Source organism: Myotis myotis, unplaced genomic scaffold (genome assembly GCF_014108235.1).
Source record: "Myotis myotis isolate mMyoMyo1 unplaced genomic scaffold, mMyoMyo1.p scaffold_m19_p_3, whole genome shotgun sequence".
NCBI lineage: Eukaryota > Metazoa > Chordata > Mammalia > Chiroptera > Vespertilionidae > Myotis > Myotis myotis.
The window spans coordinates 186,289,673-186,309,705 of NW_023416335.1; the positions used below are offsets into that span (position 1 = coordinate 186,289,673).

The following is a 20,033-nucleotide window of genomic DNA, read 5'->3' on the forward strand; positions in this document are numbered from 1 at the left end:
AGTTTGACCACATGGTTGAGCAGCTTCATGTTCGGCTCTTGGAAGGAACCATTGTGAGACGAGATCATTTTCATTTGGTGAAGCAAAGTTTTTAACCTGTGAATGCCTATGGTGGACCGATAGCAAGGGTCCTCTCCCTGGTCAGAAACTTGATAGCCTTCGAAGCATTTTTCTGTCCAGGGAGACACATCACATGCTTCTCTCTCTCTCTCTCTCTCTCTCTTTCTCTCTCTCTCCCTCTCTCTCTCTCTACCTACTCATTCTAGTTCACAGAGGCCCTGGTGCCAGGTAGGTCCAGGATTATAGATCTACTAGAGGCCTGGTGCACAAAAATTTGTGCACTGGGGGGTGGGGGGGGTGTCCCTCAGCCTGGCCTGTGCCCTCTCGCAGTCTGGGACACCTCAGGGGATGTCCACCTGCTGGCTTAGGCCCGCTCCCCAGGGGATCAGCCCTAAGCTGGCAGTCAGACATCCCTCTGGCAGCCAGAAACCCTCAGGGGATGTCCACTTTCCAGCAGGGAGCAGGCCTAAGCTGCAGTCAGACATCCTTAGCGATGCTGAGAAGGCGGGAGAGGCTCCCACCACCACTGCTATGCTGGCAGCAATCAGCCTGGCTTGTGGCTGAGCAGAGCTCCCCCTGTGGGAGTGCACTGACCACCAGGGGGCAGCTCCTGCATTGAGCATCTGCCCCCTGGTGGTTAGTGTGTGTCATAGTGACCAGTCATTCCCAGTTGTTCTGCTATTAGGGTCAATTTTCATATTACCCTTTTATTATATAGCATAGAGGCCTGGTGCAGGGGTGGGGGTTGGCTGGTTTGCCCTGAAGGGTGTCCTGGATTAGGGTGGGGGGTCCCACTGGGGTGCCTGGCCAGTCTGGGTGAGGGGCTGATGGCTGTTTGCAGGCTGGCCAAGTCCCCCAGCAAGGACCCTCACCCCATGGGGGTGTGGCCAGCCTGGGTGAGGGGCTGAGGGCTGTTTTCAGGCTGGCTACACCCCCTGGCAACCCAAGCTCCCAGCCTCTCTTTTTTTTGCAGGTATCTGGGATTTATTTATCTTCTATAATTGAAACTTTGTAGCCTTGAGCAGAACCCAGGTCTGGCTGGAAATGTGGGTTGCCCCTGGCAACCCAGGCTCCCAGCCCCTCCTTGAGTGGATGCCAGGGTGGCTGGAAGCAGGTATCTGGGATTTATTTAACTTCTATAATTGAAACTTTTTAGCCTTGAGCAGAGTCCAGGGCCAGCCAGGGCAGGTGGGAAGCTTGGCTTCCTCCACCCCTGGGGGCAACCCAAGCCTCCTGCTCACTCCAGCTCCGTGGCTGCCATCATCTTAGTTGGGTTAATTTGCATAGTCACTCTGATTGGCTGGTGGGCGTGGCTTGCGGGTGTAGTGGAGTGATGGAGAAATGGTTAATTTGCATATTTCTCTTTTATTAGTGTAGATTTGCTTAGGCTGACATGGCTGCCAGTGCTTCCTCTAACATATTTATCTTACTTCTATCTCTGATATACAATATGAGCATATTTATAGCCCCTGCTCTTCAGAGATTGCATAAAAATTTTACTAAAATATGTCACACCAATGGATTTTGGTGAAGCTTTGCTCACTTGGTAGGAATAAAGCTTAAATCAAAGATAATTCTTCTGATAAGGAATTAGCAGGGTCCTCGATTTTTGCTAATACAGTAGGTCATAAGGACCCCTTTCATTTGAACTATCTGGAAATTTAAAGGAAATCTTGAAAAGCAATCATAGCAACTCTGTTTATTTCAATGAGCTGAACGTTCTCATTTCTCCTTTCCCTCGCCTGGCTTTTATGTCTGTTTATATTATTCTGGGCTGTGGTTAGCTATTTTTAAGTTGACCTTGCATTTGGCCATGTTATAAACCATCAGAATCCTTGACAGGATAAGGTAAGACCATGCAGTGCTTAAAGTCATGGCCATGGAGAATGCCTGAACCCTAACTCCTCCAGGTTTGAGTTGCATGAACTTGTGTGAACCCCTTAACCTCTCTACTCCTCAGCTTTTTTCATTCTAAAAGGAGAATAATAATATCTATCTTAGAGGATATAAATGGCTATATTACAAGTAAATAACATGTCTAGGAAGACCTAAGTTAATCATAAAATTTTTTAAAAAAATCATAATTCATTTTATTAATTCAATCTGATCAGGAGTTAATGGACGGGTGGACTTTTTTTTTCTTTTTTTAGTTTTAGTTTTGTTAAGCATTCTATTATTTCTTTATTTTTCTTTTTACAAATTTTTATTGTTGAAAGTATTACAGATGTCCTTTTTTTCTCTCATGACCCCTTCTAGTGTCCCGACCCCACCCCCAGCCTTCACCACCCTATTGTCTGTGTCCGTAGGTAATGCATAAACGCATATAAATTATTTGGTTAATCTTCTCCTCCCTTTTGCCCCCCCCCCCCCCCCCAGCCCTTTCCCTCTGAGATTCATCAGTCTGTTTCATGCTTTTATATTTCTGGACCTATTTTGTTCATTAGTTTATTTTGTTCATTAGATTCCACAGATGAGCAAGATCATGTGATGCTTGTCTTTCTCTGACTGGCTTATTTCCCTTAAACAAAACCAAGTTCATGGTGCTTAACAGAAACTGCATTTGATGACGTTACCTGCAGTGCACGATCATGGGGCCTCTGCTCTTGGTAGCTTGCTGTCGGACCACGTGCACAAACTGCAGGATGCTTTCTGCTGCGTTGGCTGTGGGCACACCGTGATCAGGCCACGCAGTGTAGTTAAAATGCTTCACGTCCTGCATCTCGTCAGCCTTTAGGAGAAAAGGCAAAGCAAGCATTAATCTCGCAGCCCCCTGGCAGGAGGGCCCAGGCGGCCACTGCAGCTCACACGTTAATGGCACAGGAAGGTAAAGCCGCATTCCCCTCCTGGTCTGAATACTTCCCTTTCCAGATCTGAGCATTGTGTCTGGCACAAAGCAGGATCTGGAAAAAACATACTCATGTACAAAGCTTCAAATAGTAGGATAAATGGGCTAATCCAGGCCTGTGTAGAGATAAGAGTTTAAGCAGATTAGAGTTTGCATCCTAGCAATTTAGCAATTGCATCGGCTTTGGCCAATGAGTTAAACACTGTGGAAGGTGCTCTTGGTACCCCTTGGGTCCCCCTTCCCAGCCGCTGCCAGCAGCATAGAGCTGCACCCTTCTCAGAGTTGTCCCCCATCCGGGGGAGCTGCCTTTCTGGAAAATGCCCAAGACCTTGTGTTCTACTGCTCCAGGCATTCTGCAGCTAAACAGTGGCTGATAACAGGGTACAAAAAGCCAGCCCCATTATGGCAGGTGGGACAACTAAGTCTATGGTGCCATTCATTCCCCAACACCCTCCCTGGGACCTGGCTGATGCTAGACTTCAGCTGAACTCCTAGCTGTGTGAGACTTCTTCCTTGTTCTGTCCTATCCTGCGTTCCTTGTTCCCTAAATCACCTATTTAACAATCCCGGTCTTGGTCTTTGATACTAGCAGGCTTGACCCAAGGCAAACTCACTGACACCACTGTTCTCATATCTAAAAAAGGTCTTTTCAGATGTTGCAGGATAACCTGACCTGTAACAGGGCTGTTGTGGGGATGCAGTGTGCTCATGTTTGTGAAGGACGGTACCTGTGAGCTACCATTATCGTCACCACTTCTACATCATTCCTGCCATCACTGCAGCAGCCCAGGGCAGTCAGACGGTTGGTTCTGGGAATCCTTGTATGCGGGAATGTATTGTATATTTGTCCTGTTCAGATTAACTGATAGGTCAACTCTACAGGTGTGGACAAAAGTATGTTTACTGTGCCATTGTGACATTCTTTTGAGTTAATAGAGCTACTGCAATAATCATAACCTGCATGCCTTTTTCCATATGAACAACTGTAAACCTACTTTTGCCCACCCCTGTATTGTTCCCTCTGAACTGAGCTAATGTCAATTAGGATGTGGAGCCTTCAAATGTCACTCTTTTTAGTCCCCACTAACTTATCAGCATAAAGATTTATTTTGCTCTTGTTATCAATATTCCAAACCCAGGCCTCACAAGGAACTAATTCATCCCCTTTCCCTCAAATTTAGTCAGAGCCCAGCACCCACTGAGTGGATGAAATACTCTATCATCATTTGGACGAGTTTGGCCTGACTATGAGTTTGGAGCTAAAGTTTAAGTATTAAAGAGAAATGAATTCTAAAGAGTCAGTGGTCTTGGGCGGAGTAAAATTTGTATAAATAGAAATAAATGCATAAATGAAGTAGATAAACAAATGCGTAATAAGATGTGTGTAAATATAACGAAGTCAGCACTTACTAGACCCTCTGTCCCCTTGGCACCTAAGGCCATACACCCTCAGCGGTATGCAGAGCCTCCCTCACTGCAGGCTCTGTCCTAGACACACGGAGCCGGAAGCCTGCAAAATGCTGGCTGCCATCGCTGCTGTCTACAATAAGTATGGAAAGAACGTAACCCAAGCATAACAAAATGTGCATAATTATTCAACACCATGAGGGTTTAAAGATACTCAATCACTAGATACTTTTAGTTGCCCAGAAAAGTTCATGAAAATGCTCATTCTTTTCAAATGCGGATGGCAGGCTTAGCACAAAGATTTGAACAGTCTTACATATTACAGTTGATCTGAAAATGTATGCAGCTACCCTAGTAAAATAGTCAAGATCCTTCAAAAATAGGAAGCCCTTAAATCAGTCACTAGGAGCCAGGCAGGGAGGGGACTTGGTATCAGGGTGACCCCTGTCAGCTGAACAGCAAGGCACACATCAAGGGAGTGAAGGGGTTAGTGCTGTTGCTTTTTTCTCCAATTCTTACTCAGTTCATGCCAAGTTTGAATACAGCAGGGATGTATTCTGCGGATGATGTCTGCACCTCGCCTGCACATGAACCTACTGCACACGCTCCAAGCCTGTCCTTAGAGAGGTGGCAGGAGGAACAGACTGTGCTGACATCCTAGCAATCAGAAATCAATGGCATTTCAAAAGAGATGTGGAACCATGATTAATAATGTCCTGAAGTGCCCTAGCCGGTTTGGCTCAGCGGATAGAGTGTTGGCCTGCAGACTGAAGGGCTCCAGGTTGAATTCTGCTCAAGGGCACATGCCTGGGTTGCGGGCTCGATCCCAAGTTGGGGGTGTGCAGGAGGCAGCCAATCAATGATTCTCTCTCCTCATTGATATTTCTATCTCGCTCTCCCTCTCCCTTCCTCTCTGAAATCAATAAAATAAAAATGCCCTGAAGTACCTTTGAAATAATAAAAACCAAACCAGAACAAAATAAGGGGAAAACAAAACAAAGCAAAAACTAAACTACTAAATCATGGTTTAAGTGTTTAATTTAAAATGTAAACGTGCCTTGCGTATGCTAATTATACTCTCATAAGGTTAGTATAAGTCATGAGAGCATGCCCCTCCTCAGTCAGGCCTGGGAGCAAGGCCCACATGTCCTCTATTGCCCTGGATAACCTGCCATGGGCAGGGCAGTCTCTCCCCATCCCCTCAGGCCCTGCAGGCCAGCATTTCATCCCACCAGGCTCCAGGACATGGGGAACAAGGATATTGAATGTGGGCTTTTCCTCTTGAAGGAAGCAGTGTTGCAAAGCCTGAAGTGCTCATGATCTTGTTTGATGGTGGGTTGGTCTCCTGACACCTGGGGGCGGGGGGAGGGGGAGGTTCCCTCAGCCTGGGGACAGCATCTGAACTTGTGCTTCGTGACTTACATAGATGATCCGAAAGTGTCTGCAGGCCCAGTCATCCTGCTCTTCCTCCGAGATCATCTCCACGGTGATGTCTCCGTAAGTGATGGGCTCTTCCGTGAACGGCCAGTAATGGTCACATTTCACCTGAGGTGGAAACCACACAACATGGTCAAACAAACAAGCCGGGGGAGGCATGAAGTCTGTGCTCTTTTAGGGAAAACGAAAGCACTTGTGTCTGAAGAAGTGTGCGTGACACTGTGAGGTGATAGGAAGCAAGAGCAGGCTCCGTGCGGGTAAGCACTCCATTCACGGCGTGGCTGGTGCGGGGCTTCCTGCTGAGTGGGACCGTCCCGTAGGCACTTACCCTCCTTTTCTCATTGCACTGAGTGAGCATGACAATAATCTGAGACTTCTGCTGGAGGACCATCTTCCAGAAGTCATTTCTGGTTTCAGGCAGTGGCCCCTGTGTGGCGATATACTCCTGGGATGAGTTGTATCCCTGAAAGGTAAGTGACAGAGTTGTCACCTAAGGAACCAAGGCCGTTCTGCATAAATTGGGAAACAACTGAAAATGTACTGGTGATAAACCTGGCAACGGATCTCAGACCTCTGTACCGTATTCCCCTGTTCCCATGGAAGAGGCCGTCAGAGTGACTGACTGTATAGGTCAGTGTGATTTTAAGCATGATCCTTGGGAAGCCTATAAAATCACACCCTCACTTTCTAAAATGATAACTACAATCTTTATAGATATTTTAAAGCACAGGTGCTCAGGGGGAGCCCTTTGTGTTTGGCTGCCAAAAATATTTAAACATGAGAAAGATGATCTTTAATGTAATGACCTACTGTTTTCACTCATCCTTTATAAGGAAATATGAACATAATTAATCTCTGGGATTCTTTGTTTCCTATGGTCTATTCTGAGATGGAATAATGGAAACTGTTCTCTGTAGAATAGCTTTCTTTTAAACCGTTCGACGCATCCCTGTATCCCTGATGGGTTTTCCTCAGCCTGCGCTGGAATTTGGATGCCTGGTTTACTTTTTATTTCTTTTACTTACAGGAATGTAGTTGGCATTGATGTAGTCTGCTCCTTCCTCTTCATTCATGGAGATTAATCGCACTCGGCTAAAGTCATCTGTACAGAATCAGAAGAAAGGAAATATTAAAAATTAGAGTGGAAGGAAGAATTGTCTAGATCCTGTCTTCCCAATACCAAGTCAAAATTATCAGTGACAGAGTAGGGAGATAAAGCTGGTCTTAGCTTGATATGTTAGCCATATCTCAATTTCAGTTTCTCGTTTAAACAAATATATAAATTTCTCTCCATCACTATTTTCTCCCACCAGCTCTCCTGTCCTTCGAAGAATTAGATCCATCTCTTGGGGGAGATTGTGCAGAATATTTACAGAAACTAAAAAATTTGGTAGATTGTATGGAAGGCTACATACAGCATGTATCCTAACTATGTGATTGCCATTTCACATAGTGACATCCAAGAATGCATTACCTTTGGGACACCTAGAAGAGAAAAGGGGGTTGCATGGGCTTTTTTGTGAATGGAATTCAAATGAGAAAAGTAAATTCTGAAATGTGTACAGATGTAAGGTGTTATAATGATAATGCTGCATAAGATTATCAAGAAACCTTATTAAGGAAAAAATTATTTTTCTAGAGCTTTTCCACCCTCTTTTTTCTACTTTTCTATCCTGTCTTGGCTCCCTCTGGAGTATAGCAGAGAGGAAAGTTAAATCTATATTGGAATATATTTTAATTGTCCTGTTAGTTCTTCATATTACTTTTTCTTTGAATGTTGCTTTTATTAAAAAATGCTAAGCAACAACAGAACTTGCCAGAAGTTAGAAAGAGGAGGAATTTTAACACACTGAGCTCCCTTTCCATTTGCTGCCTTCCATTACCAATGAATTGACAGAATTCATTTTATAAGAGCACAGGTTATTTTATTCCTAATTTGGCTAAGACATTTGATCACTAAAGGGCAAAATGGTCAGTCTTTCCTGTTCAGATGCAGTTCATTTAAAAGCTTAATGATCACATCTTCCTACACACGATAGGATCAAATGACATCAGAGCACGGATTTGATCAGAGATGGCCTTGAAGATCCAGACCACAACTGGGTCTGGCCAGAGATTGGTGAAACTGATTAATTTGCATTTAATCATCCTTCGACCTTTGAAAGATATGAGTCAGACCGGCACTATTGACAATCTTACATGGTAGGATGTTTGTATAACGATTTTTACATCGGTTCAGTGGAAGGTCTGCAGCAAAGTGTGGAATATCCAGTCCAATCAATTTCAACTCCTGTAAGTGACAGAGAATAGATTTGAGATTTCCATACATACATGGTGTGGATTGGATGTTCACTTTAGACCATTCTTCACTCCAGCCTATAACAGAATCATCACACCCCCTTTGCCATATGAAGCTTCAGAGCTCCCTTTTGGGATAGAACATACTTCTCCACCCCACTCTTGTCTACCTGCTTTGGCCAATGAACTTGGGTAGAATCATGTTCAATAAGAAGCTTTAAATGTGCTTGTTTGATTTGGTTTACCCTCTTGTATTTCTGCCATCTGCTGTGAAAAGAACATGAGTAGGGAAGCTGCAAGTCCCTAAGTGAGGAGACCTGTGAAACAGTCCTGACACTGACCCATGGCTGGAAGCAGAACTGTCCCTGCTATTCCACAGACCTGCAGTGAGAAAATTAATTGTTGCTGTAGGTCACTGAGATTTTCATGTTGTTTTGTATATAATAGCATTATTGCAGAAACAGCTGACTAATACAATACATACATATCTTGGATAACCTGGTGATCATTTGGAGAAGGTAAGGATTATATGCATAATTCTCTGGGTGTGGAAAATCTGAAAACAAGTTTGAAAAGAAATCCATTTCAGATTTTAGGAGGTATATAGTAACTAAAATGTATGCAATTTGCACAAATATTTCCTATTCTCTGAGGAAATGTCAGTATTTCTCTTTTAGGCAATGAGCCTTAGAGAAAGTGGTAAAAGAAAGAATAAGGAACAACGAAGGAGTATTTTCCATGTAACAAGATGTTGGATTGACAGATACTTATAAATATACTAGAAGCCTGGTGCACAAATTTGTGCACAGGGGGTGGGGGTGAGGTGTCCCTTGGCCTGGCTGGCAATAGGGGCTGATTGGGGCTGGCCAGCCGGAGGAAGGGAACGTGGGAGGTTGGCTGTGGGAGCACACTGACCATCAGGGGATGGCTCCTGCATTGAGTGTCTGCCCCCTGGTGGTCAGTGCACGTCATAGCGAGCGGTCGACTGGTTGTTTGGTCATTCAGTCACTTAGGCTTTTATATATATATAGACTAGAGGCCCAGTGCATGGATTTGTGCACATTGAAAGGAAATTAATTAGAAGGTGGCTGGCAGGGCGGGACTGGGCAAGATGGGCTTAACAGGTCCTGGAGCCAACCTCCCATGGTCCCACTCCAGCTGGCCACACCTGGGGAGGCTCCAGGGTTCATAGGGTGTCTGTGGAGTGAGCGGGGTCCCTCAGGCAGGTGGGGTCCCTCAGGCTGGCCTGCGGTGATTGGGCTGAAACCTAAAACCGGCAGTCCAACATCCCCTGAGGGGTCCTGGAGTGTGAGAGGGTACTCTGCAAAGTTGCTGTCACTTGGTAGCTCCTGTGTTGAGGGTCTGCCCCCTGGTGGTCATTGCACATCATACCTATGGGCCAGTCAGCCGGCCGACCGATTGGCTAGTCACTTAGCCTTTTATATATATAGATGGTAAAGAAACCTCAAAAATAAGGATGAATTAGTAGTGGGTAAGTGGAACCTGCAGTGAAAATAAGAACATCCAAATATCTGCCTGTGTGTATCAGTATTCCCATAAATTCTATATCAGAAGGTGAATTGATAGAGCGATTTTTCTATAAACTGACAACCATCACACCTCAAAAAGTTATGCTACTGGACAGATGATTTCTAAGCTGTTTTGTCCTACGTTTGGTAGGAAACAAGGGTTGTTGTCAAACCACTTAGATTTCCCTAGGGGCATCGTTCATGCTGTGGTCTGTGTGAACGATGCTCCCTGGAATTGTATAGGCAAGCCCAATGCAGCATACCTACTTATACCACTCAACAAATTTGTGGGAAATATTAGTAAACAGGATGTGTAGCCATCTATAAGTGGGATTATCTATATAGTAATGCACTTTTCTATAAGACTATTAACTGAGCAACAGAGAAACCACTTGTACATTTTATTTACTCATATAGGATGCTAATATTGCAAACAAGTTTTACTTGTCATAATTATTCCCAATTATTCCTTCAATCATAACCTGGAGGAATACTTCTCAGAGAAAAGAGTTTTGAGAGTCTTTGAAAGACTTTCAAAGGGAGTTGGACACATTTGATAACATTTTGAGAGACTGAACAATGATCTCTCCTTCATGATTTTTTTGTCTTGATTCCAGTGCTCTTTGCAAAGCATATGCTTCTGAATCCAGTTCTTGAAGCTCCCGGGGCTTCCACATAAGAAGTTCAGTGTGTGTGCTTAATGGCGTTGGGAGGCAAGCCTGTGGCCCACAAGGATGAACCAACCAAAATTGTCCAGATTTCTCGGTTCCTCTGCTCCCATCGTACTATAACTTTTCTAAATCTCAAGCTTTTTGACCTAAATTGAAGCATTGTAAAGACAAACTATTGGTATACTAACTTGGATCCTCAATTCACAAAATTAGAAGTTTTTCTATCTTAATCAAAACCCTTGCTTGCCAAATGCCTTCAAATGCCACTGTTATTACTAGTTTTTCCATTTTCAAGGGCTTTCAAATCATTCTTGTAAAAAATGAAACCTGGTTTTAGCAACTTCAACTAAATCAGTGTTAGGTTAGGTCCTTTTGGCAGCTATATGCTCATTTAAATGATGCTTCCGTTGTTTATTTTGGAAATCTACCTCCTTTAAAGAGTGCCTTTATAGCCTGGCCGGTGTGTCTCAGCGGTTGACCCATGCACCAGGAGGTCACCGGTTCCATTCTCGGTCAGGGCACATGCCTTGGTTGCAGGGATAGTGCAGGAGGTAGCTGATTGATGTTTCTATTTCATCAACATTTCTATCTCTCTCACTATCTCCCTTCCTTTCTCTCTAAAAATCAATAAAAACATCTTCTTTTAAAATAATGCCTTTATAGATAGCTTGTCAAAACATCTGGCTCATTTTGGGGTACCACTTAAACTGTAGGGCCTTGGAAAAGTAGTTCAATTCTCGTTCAAGTCAGTGTAATTATTTGTAAGATAAGGCTAATAATTTCTCCACACCTCACTGGTGTACAGTGACCACCAAATGGAATGATTAAACCCAACATATTAATGCAGAACTATGGATAATGGTTGTGAAATGTGTCTGTTTGCCTGGCCCCACAATTCTCCATTCTTTGCCATTTGTACTAACAGACCAGCAACTCTTCCCCCAAGTCCCCTGCTTTGAGGACAGACTGATAAGCCACAGGAAAGGGCATCAGATACGAAAGAAATGGTGGAAACAGATTGCGGCAGAGAGCTGGGGCACATATGGACGCTGAGTAGCTGATAGAACTTTAATTGTGAGTTGCCTTCCTGCAGTAAATGCCCTAAGTTGATAAGAGAGGTTTAATTGGCTGAACACTGTGAATGTAAATTGCCAGAGCTGAATTGCAGCAAAGCAGGAACCGCATGTACACACAACATGCTCGCAATCTTTTGAAATTCAGCCTGTCGCTAAGTGGAAAATGGAACACACAGTTTCCAGCTCAGTAGCTTTGCAGTTATTCTCTTTCTAACCATATGGAATCTCCAGAGGCTTAAAGCTCCAGAAAGTCAAAGTATGAGGGGATGGCCTGAAACCAGCATAAATCATTTTTGAATTTTCTCTTGCTAGTTTTGACTCTAATATAATTTATCAGCGTGAGTTTGTTTGTTTTTTTTTGGCCACAGAGTCACCATATGAATGGTGGTCCCCCCAAAAGATATGTCCACATCGTAACCCCCAGGACCTGTGAATGTGGCCTTATTTGGAAGGAGGGTGTTTGCAGATGTAATTACGTTAAGGATCATGAGACAAGTCCTTTTTGCATTAACCAGGTGGGCCCTAAATCTAATGACAAGTGTTCTTATGAAAGGGAGGAGAGGAGGCCATATAAAGGCGGAGGCACAGATGTGAGTTAGGCAGCTGCAAGCCAAGGAATGCCTGGAGCCACCAGAAATAGATGATTCTCCTTTGCAGCCTTCAGAGGAGCATGGCCCTGCTAACACTTTGATTTTGAACTTCTGGCCTCTAGAATTGTGAGAGAATAAATTTCTATTGCTTACAGCCACCAAGATTATGGTAATTTGTTATGGCAACCCTAGGAAACCAATACAGCCACCAAGGCCCAATGGAAGTCCATCCTCTGTGGCTGTGTTAGAAGCCCGCTAGTCTTGAAAAGCAAAGCAGTGTATGTGCACGGTTCTAGCTGTATCTCTCCAATCTCTGCGTTGTCATCACACGGCAGTCTCCTTGTTTCTGAATTGTCGCATAGCTGTCTTTTCATAAGGACTTCCACCCTACTGTAGTAAGACCTCATCTTAACTAATTATATCCGCAAACGACCCTATTCCAAATAAGGAAGAATGGGGTGCAGCAGTGATGGGAGTCTTGGGCAGGTGATGGAAGATGGCTAAAAAGAAAGTCAACCTCAGGCGTGCCTAGCAATCGCCACCAGGGCTTTGGGCTCAGGTATGGGATTTAGGGACAATACTCCAATCACTGGACACATTACTGTTACAGGCACTTGGGAACAGAGGAAATTAGAAATGAGAGGAAAGAAAACTAACTCAGGTCTGGAGCAATGTATGATCCCTGGTGTTGGAGAGGGTTCAAGGCAACATTTTTCAACAAGAACTGCAGGTAGGTCTCTAGTGAACTGGACTGAAACACGGGTAAGAACAGTGCAAATGAAAGCTACTCCCAGAAATCAGAGGCCATCCCTTGTGGACTATATGAGAAGTAAAGTAGTTTTGCTTTTATCTTTGTAGACACACTATTCCACTAGCATCCCAATCAAACACAAAACACAGAAAAATAATGACAGAATGAGCAGTAGGAGGTATATTTCGTGGGCTCTCAAATTTCAAGCTCTAAAGTCTGGCTCTTCAAAACCTTCTCCAACTGAGGCATAAGAAATGAGGAGTTAAATCTAATCCCTGGTTCCCAAACCTCCCTAAGAAAAGATGTATATTTTTTGTTAGAAGGATAATCAGTCTTTCTAGTAGATGCAAAAATCAGATGCATAGTGAAGAGTAATTTATTCAGTGAATGCAAATTAGCAACTTGTATAGTTTCATGTATGACTTATGGATGTATTGGTTGTATATATAAATCTAGACATTAGTTTCAATTTGCATAATGCTTACAAGTGATGAAATTTCTCTATATGGGTGTGCTCTTTCAATGTCAGAATCAAAATGAATTATACAACTATTCAGCATTAATATAAACAGAACAAATACCTGTCCAGCCAATGGATTTAGCTAGACCAGCTGACTGAGCCATCTTAACACCCGCTCGGGTTTCCATTACAGAGGAAACATTTTTGTCCCTTAAACCTCAATTAACTATCAACTTCAGGAAAATTTGATAGCTGCCATGTGGAAGGTCCAACATGCAACCTGAAGTCAGGTATGGGAGCACAATGTGTCTATGAAAGTAGAGGAAGAGACGATGAGGATGTAGGGTGGGTAGAGTTGGGAACTGGCAATATCTGGGAGGCTCTCAAATGAAAAAGGAAGTGAGCCAGACTAGTGGGTCACTGCTTGAGCAAATGTTAGCCCAAAACAAACAATCTGAGTTTGTGATTTAAATAAATCAGACTTCTGGAGAGTAATTTGTATTTTCTCACCATGCCAAGACACCAAATAAATTATATATATATCAGGACTTGACACCCAATGAATTACATATATGACCAATAATACTCTAAGAACAAAGATATATGGGGAAAAAACCTTCATAATAAGTATAAATACTAAACACTCCTTCCAATCATGGTGTGATGGTTAATTTGATGTGTCAGCTTGGCAAGGTTATAGCACCAAGTTTCTTGGTCAGACATCAAGTCCAGATGTCCTGTGTAAGTATTTTTTTAGATGTGATTAACATGTCAATCAGGAGTAGACTTTGAGAAAGCAGATTAGCCTCCAAAACGTGGGTGGATCTTATCTAGTAAATCGAAGGCCTTAAGAGGAAAGATGGAAGTGCCCGGAGGAGGAAGGAATTCTGCTTCCAGACTTCGGACTTGAGCGGCAACATCACCTCTTCCCCAGGTCCCCAGCCTGCCCTGCAGATTTCACACTTGCTAGCTCTGGCAGTCATGTGAGCCAATTTCTTAAAATAAATCTCTCCATCTCGCTTTCTCTAAATCCTATTATATCATCTATCTACCTACTTATCTATCTATCTATCTATCTATCTATCTATCTATCTATCTATCATCTATCTATTCCATTTCTCTGCAGAATCCTGACCATCACACGTGAGTATTAAAGCTTGGATGTATCCATACCTCACATTTAGTCCAGTGTTCTCAGGGGACTACTATTATCTTGGGACAATTCTTTGCTGTGTGGGACTGTCCCACTTATTAAAGAACATTTAGCATCCCTGTTTCTCTCCCCACTAAATACCACTAGTAGGTTACTCCAAAGCCATATGACAACCAAAAAACAAAAACAAAAACACCACCACCACCAACAACAAAAAGAACACTCCTACACATCCGCAAACCCTGCCTGGGGAACTGCCTGGTACTGGCCCCATTGAGAATCACTGATTCAGTGAAGCCTACCATTTTATAGATAAAGAAACTCAGGTGATGACAAATTTGATTTTTTCAATATTAATTAGTGGCAAAATGGTAGGGAGGATCCAGGTTTTTGAATTCTCAGTTTAGTACATTCCTATATCCTTTATAAATTCTATGAGATAAGCCTAGATGTGTTTAACATCAAAAGCCCTCAACATATTAAAAAGTGAGCATTTAGCACATAAAATTTACAATTCTGCTTCTCACACTTTTGAAGCATCTGCAGCTGGGATCTAATCCCTCACTGTTTAGTTATCCCAGTGTCCTTGCTTTGAAAATAACGGTCTCCTTTGATTTAGCTTAGTGCTTCCAGTAAGAGCTGCTCTATTATTAGGTGATTCTGCCCTCCTTGGCTGTGGTTGGTTTGAATGGACATCATGACCTAGGCCAACCAATCAGAATCATCCCCTGTTAATTTGCAAAATATGAACAAGAGAGTCAAGTGTTCCCATTGGAAACCATGGAAACTATACAATAAGACATAGAGGTTTTTGGTGGTCATGTTTGCCATAGAGACAGAGGTTGGCTTACAGTGAAAGAAAGTGAAGCCAAGACAGAGAGAGAAGCAGAAGTGAGAAATGAAAAGAGGTCTCTGCAGGGGCGTGGCCTCTAGTTCCAATCATACTTTTGACAGGGCTGCTTCCCTGCCCTCCTGGTTCAGCTACTCATTCTTCCCTTTGATCACATGACATAACTTAGCATCCTTGGAATGAATTCCATTTTCCTTTGGTCTAAACTAGTTTGGATTGTGTTCCTGTCATGGACAACTAAAAGAATCTTTTCTTTTTACAAAAAATAAAAGACTAATTGAATTTTTAAAATAATAATGCATTTTAGAAGCACAGTAATAGTTATACCAAAGTTTGACAGGAGGTACTCCTCATCCTCCCAGCAAAGGCAGGGATGTGGCTGTGTCACTAAGGTCATATAATCTTGTAGAAATTAAGAGGTTGTGGCTTCAATGAGGTTGAAAGTGTACCTACATCATAATCTTCATCATTAGAACTATCTAGCTATTTATATTTTCTAAGTTTGGGCTTATGTTTTCTTATAAAACTCTCCTCCTTTCATCGATATGCTTTCTTAAATGACATCCTCACCATAGATCTCCAATTCAAACGGAATTTCTGCTCTTTGAGATACAGCATTTGGTGCAACAGCTATAATTTCTTATGCACCTGCACGCAATGGCTAACTGAACCAGGCTCTATGTGGAATTTCTCATGACACAGGTGGTAGTTAGGGGCTTTGTATCTGATAACATCTGAAGTTCTCATCCTTATTGTCCCTGTTAGAATTTCCACACCAGGATTCCCCATTTCTTGCAGACCAAAGCTGTCCTTGGCTGATGGGTGGAAAGAAGAAATTAATATGAATAACGAGGAGGAAGGAACTACATTCTACAACCTGCTATTTCACAGAAAAGAGCACCTTTAAGGCTTTAAAAAAATCCACAGTATTTAGAAAAGTCACTTTGTTTTTCCATTTTCTCTGACTCCCCTGAATCATGGACCCCCCGTAGAAAGCTGAAGATGTGCCCGTCCAGACTGTGCTATGTGCTGTGAAATGCATGGGAAGAGAACGTGAGGACCGTGATAGTCCTCACACTGCTGGGACCCAGGCTTACTCATTCCCACGCGCTCTGACACATGGTCTTGGACTCAAACAAATATGTGTGCCTCAGAAATAGGAGGGGCTGACAACTCTTTTTTTTTTCACACAAACCATGTCTAATTCTCCCCAATTTCTCCAAGAAAAGGAAAGAAAACTTCACAAGGAAATATTAAGTAGAATGCCAAGAGTCCTATAGGCAGAAGAGCCCCACCATAGACTCCTAAATGCCCATAAGACAAACAGGTCCATTTCACCCACCATACGGTGGCCCAAGCGGCATGAGAGACACACTTAAAATCCCCTGAAAGTGAAATTCTGTTTCCAATCTCAGTCATCAGCTTGCTTTCCCCTGAAGTCTCAAGCACCTTGATTTTCAATGGAAGCTTCTCCCTTAACCACGTTTGTTCACCTCAGTGCCTGCATCCCCTTTCCTTCATCTGCCCCCCAGTCCTGACCTAGTATAAGAGCTGACATCCTATCTCTGGACCTGCAGATCAGACACTCCTGAGCCCATCCTGTTTATGATGTAACCTCATTCCAGGGGCTGCCCAGTGAGCAGGGACAGGACACCAACCCAAACCTACCAGTCCCCTTGCCCCATCTACCAGAAGGCAGGGTCTGCTTTATTCACTCACCTCGAATTGAAGAGAAAATTTATAGTCAGAGTCTTTGGCCATATCCCTGATGTAGGCGTCAAAGTCGTCCAGTTGAACCGGGCTTTGTCAAACACAAAGAGAAGTATGTTTTAAAAAACCCTATTGATAGGTATTGTTTAACACCTTACTTGTTAAACATGAACACTTTTCTTGGAGAAAATAGTTTTGCTTCTCAAAGGTTAGCACGCTGGTTTTTGTTGTTGTTTGTTTTTTGATTAAAGTTACCAGTCCCTACTGTATTGTAATTAAAAAGAGAGCCATCTATATGAAGCATCCTTGAGATAGGAGATATCTTTAGATTTTCAATTTACTCCAGCAGTAAAATAGTATATACCTGAAAACTCACACACATACTCATATGTGTGGTTTCTAGAAAATTCTGGTTTATGGGAAAAAAAATACAGATTAGACCCTGCAGACTTGTAGGAGTTATGGTTTTACTTTACTTTCTGTGTGATCTTGGAGAGTTTACCTAACTCTTCTGAGATTCAGCATTCTCAGCTATAGAATACTATTATCATACCACCTCACAAGGTTGCACACCATATGTTAAAGAACCTTGACAGTTTAAAGAAGCTTTACAAGTATAAGAAACGGGGCTGCTGATTATGCTGTCTCCTCAGGACAGAGGCAGGATTGTTGGTGGAACAATAGATCCAGAGAGCTGCCAGGGTCTCACTTTGAGAGCCATGCTTAGAGGTTTGCATATCTATCAAATGATATGCAGGTTCAGAGGTACCATCTAATAAGACATCCGAGCATTTGTAGCAAAAGTTGTCTCCTCTTCTCTTGTTTCTTTCTTTCTTTTTTTTTTTTTTTTTTAAAATAAGCATTATGGCTTATATTCTGTAGTTTTTTGCCGGGGTCCAACCCCAGCGGGTCCAGGGGTCCCCAAAGGTGTGGACGGAGTTGGCAAAGAAGGAATGACACGGAGACAGCGTTCAGTTGATCAGCAGCCTAGCCAGGATCTCTAGCCAGGATCTCCAGCCAAGTTCTGGTCTGGATCTCCAGCGAAGTTCTGGTTAGGATCTACAGCCAGGTTCTGTGTCCATGTTCTCTTGCTAGGTTCTCCAGGTTCTCCAGCCAGGTTCTGTAGCCATGTTCCCTCGCTAGGTTCTCCAGCCAGGTTCTGTGTCCATGTTCTCTTGCTAGGTTCTCCAGGTTCTCCAGCCAGGTTCTGTAGCCATGTTCCCTCGCTAGGTTCTCCAGCCAGGTTCAGTCACCAGGTTCTAGTCAGGTTCTCTTGCCAATTTCTGTAGTCAGGTTCAGTCCAGGATCTTTTGCCATGTTCTCTCCAGCGAAGTTCTTCTGTCTCTAGGTTCTGTGTAGGTTCTGTCTTCTTGGTTCTGTCTTCTTGGTTCTGTGTCTTGCTGTCTTGTTACATCTATATTTATACCAGTTGATTCAATCCTATCAATCTCTATTACAAAGGGTAGGGCATTTCTTATCTCCATTCCAGGGAGTAAAGATTATGTAGCTTAAGCATGATTGTTTGTAGTTAAAGTGATTAATTACCTGCCTGGCACTTAGTTGAGGGGTTTTATTCCCTCCCTAACTTCAGGGGAAAATCCCTACCTGGGGAAACAACCTTTCTCAGAGAGGAGACCTTGGTTAAAACAAATAGTGCCAAGAAGGTGAGCAAACATTTTAAGAACAGTATGCCATATATGCCAGGTCCTTTGAAACAGCAAGGATGGACCGGCTCCCAGCAGTTTTTTTTTAAAAATATATTTTTATTGTTGATAGTATTATAGACATCTCCCATTCCCCCCTTTCCCCCCCTCTTCTCAGCCCCTATCCAGCACCCCATGGCTTCACTACCCTATTGCCCATGTCCATGGGTTATGCATATAAGTATATAAGTTCTTTGGTTTATCTCTTCTCATCTCCCTGAACTCCATATTGAGGTATGTCAGGCTGTTCCATGCCTCCCTGCTCCGGGTCTTATATTGTTGGTCAATTCATGCTCATTAGAGTCTACAAATAAGTGAGATCACGTGATATTTGTCTTTCTCAGATTGGCTTATTTCACTTGGCATAATATTTTCCAGGTCCATCCATGCCGTCTCCAATAGTTTTCTATAGCTGCTTACTGCACCTATGCTCTACCTAGACTGACCTGCTCCCCAAGCTTCTGCAGCATGCTGTCCTCTGCCACCTACCCCAAGCCTTCTACTCTGTCAGGGTCCACATAGTTGTCCTTTCTCTGAGTCTTGTTGCAAGTTACTCAGCTTATGTCATCTACCTGTGGCCTTGTATCTTCATAGCAAATACACAGTTCTTAATAGCCATTTGTTTAAAGTTGTTGATTAGCTAATCTGATAGTTAACTTATTTTACTAGATTTTAAAGGCCATTATACCTCCCAGATGATACATTTAAACTTTAATGGTTTTTCTTAATAATAATAATAACACTAATGAGTTATATACACCTAAAATATTTACGTATGTTATCTTGCTTGATTGATGGTAAGATAGACATGGCCAACATTACCCCATGCTCCAGATGAGAGAGTCAAGGCTAAGAGAATCAAGGGAGTAGTCCAAGACCACATGACCACTGAGCCATACAACTCTGACTGGAACCCAGAGAGAATGATTCCTGGTTAAAAGCTTTTGTACTTCAAACTTGCCATCCTTCCCCCAAAATGGCTAAACGTGTGAGCATCAATAGAAACACCAATTCAGAGAAAATAGGCGTTAGAAAAAGCAGAAGCAGGAAAAAGAGGGAAAAGAGAGAGACAGAGAAAGAACCAGAAACATCAGGAAGAGGATGATGAGGAGAAGGATGAGAAAAAGGAAGCTGGGAGGGAGCAGAGATGAGCAGGACAAAGATTTAGAGGGAAAGAGGGGAAGGAGAAGGTGCAGGAAAGGAGTGATGGGGCGTGAGTGCAGATGGAAAAGGAGAGCCAAAGGGATATGGTGGTTGGGGCATTTGGGGTGAAAGAGGAAAAGTAAAAAGAAAGTAAATAGAAAGTTGGGGGGGAAGGTAGAAAGCACGCCAATACATGGCTTTTGGAGAAGGAGATCAGATTAGAGAGAAAACGAGAAGAGGGAATGAGGAAGCTGGTTTGATGCAATGTTCTGGCTTGTGGGCAGTTTCCACCACCCCTAAACTCTACCCAAACTTCTGTCCACATCCTGCTTCTCCTTCTCCTCTCTCCC

General features: G+C 43.1%; 1 protein-coding gene across 3 annotated transcripts in view; it reads right to left on the bottom strand.

Moving 5' to 3' along the window:
- Positions 1–20,033, bottom strand: part of PTPRO (protein tyrosine phosphatase receptor type O) — a 214,382-nt gene that overhangs the window by 11,471 nt on the left and 182,878 nt on the right. For all 3 annotated transcript variants that reach the window (XM_036300652.1, XM_036300653.1, XM_036300654.1), the window contains 6 exons: positions 16,847–16,928; positions 7,949–8,039; positions 6,775–6,851; positions 6,078–6,212; positions 5,735–5,857; positions 2,634–2,788 (listed from right to left, as the gene is read on the bottom strand). In XM_036300652.1, the coding sequence (XP_036156545.1) occupies positions 2,634–2,788; positions 5,735–5,857; positions 6,078–6,212; positions 6,775–6,851; positions 7,949–8,039; positions 16,847–16,928 (663 nt within the window). The remainder of the gene's footprint in view (positions 1–2,633; positions 2,789–5,734; positions 5,858–6,077; positions 6,213–6,774; positions 6,852–7,948; positions 8,040–16,846; positions 16,929–20,033) is intronic.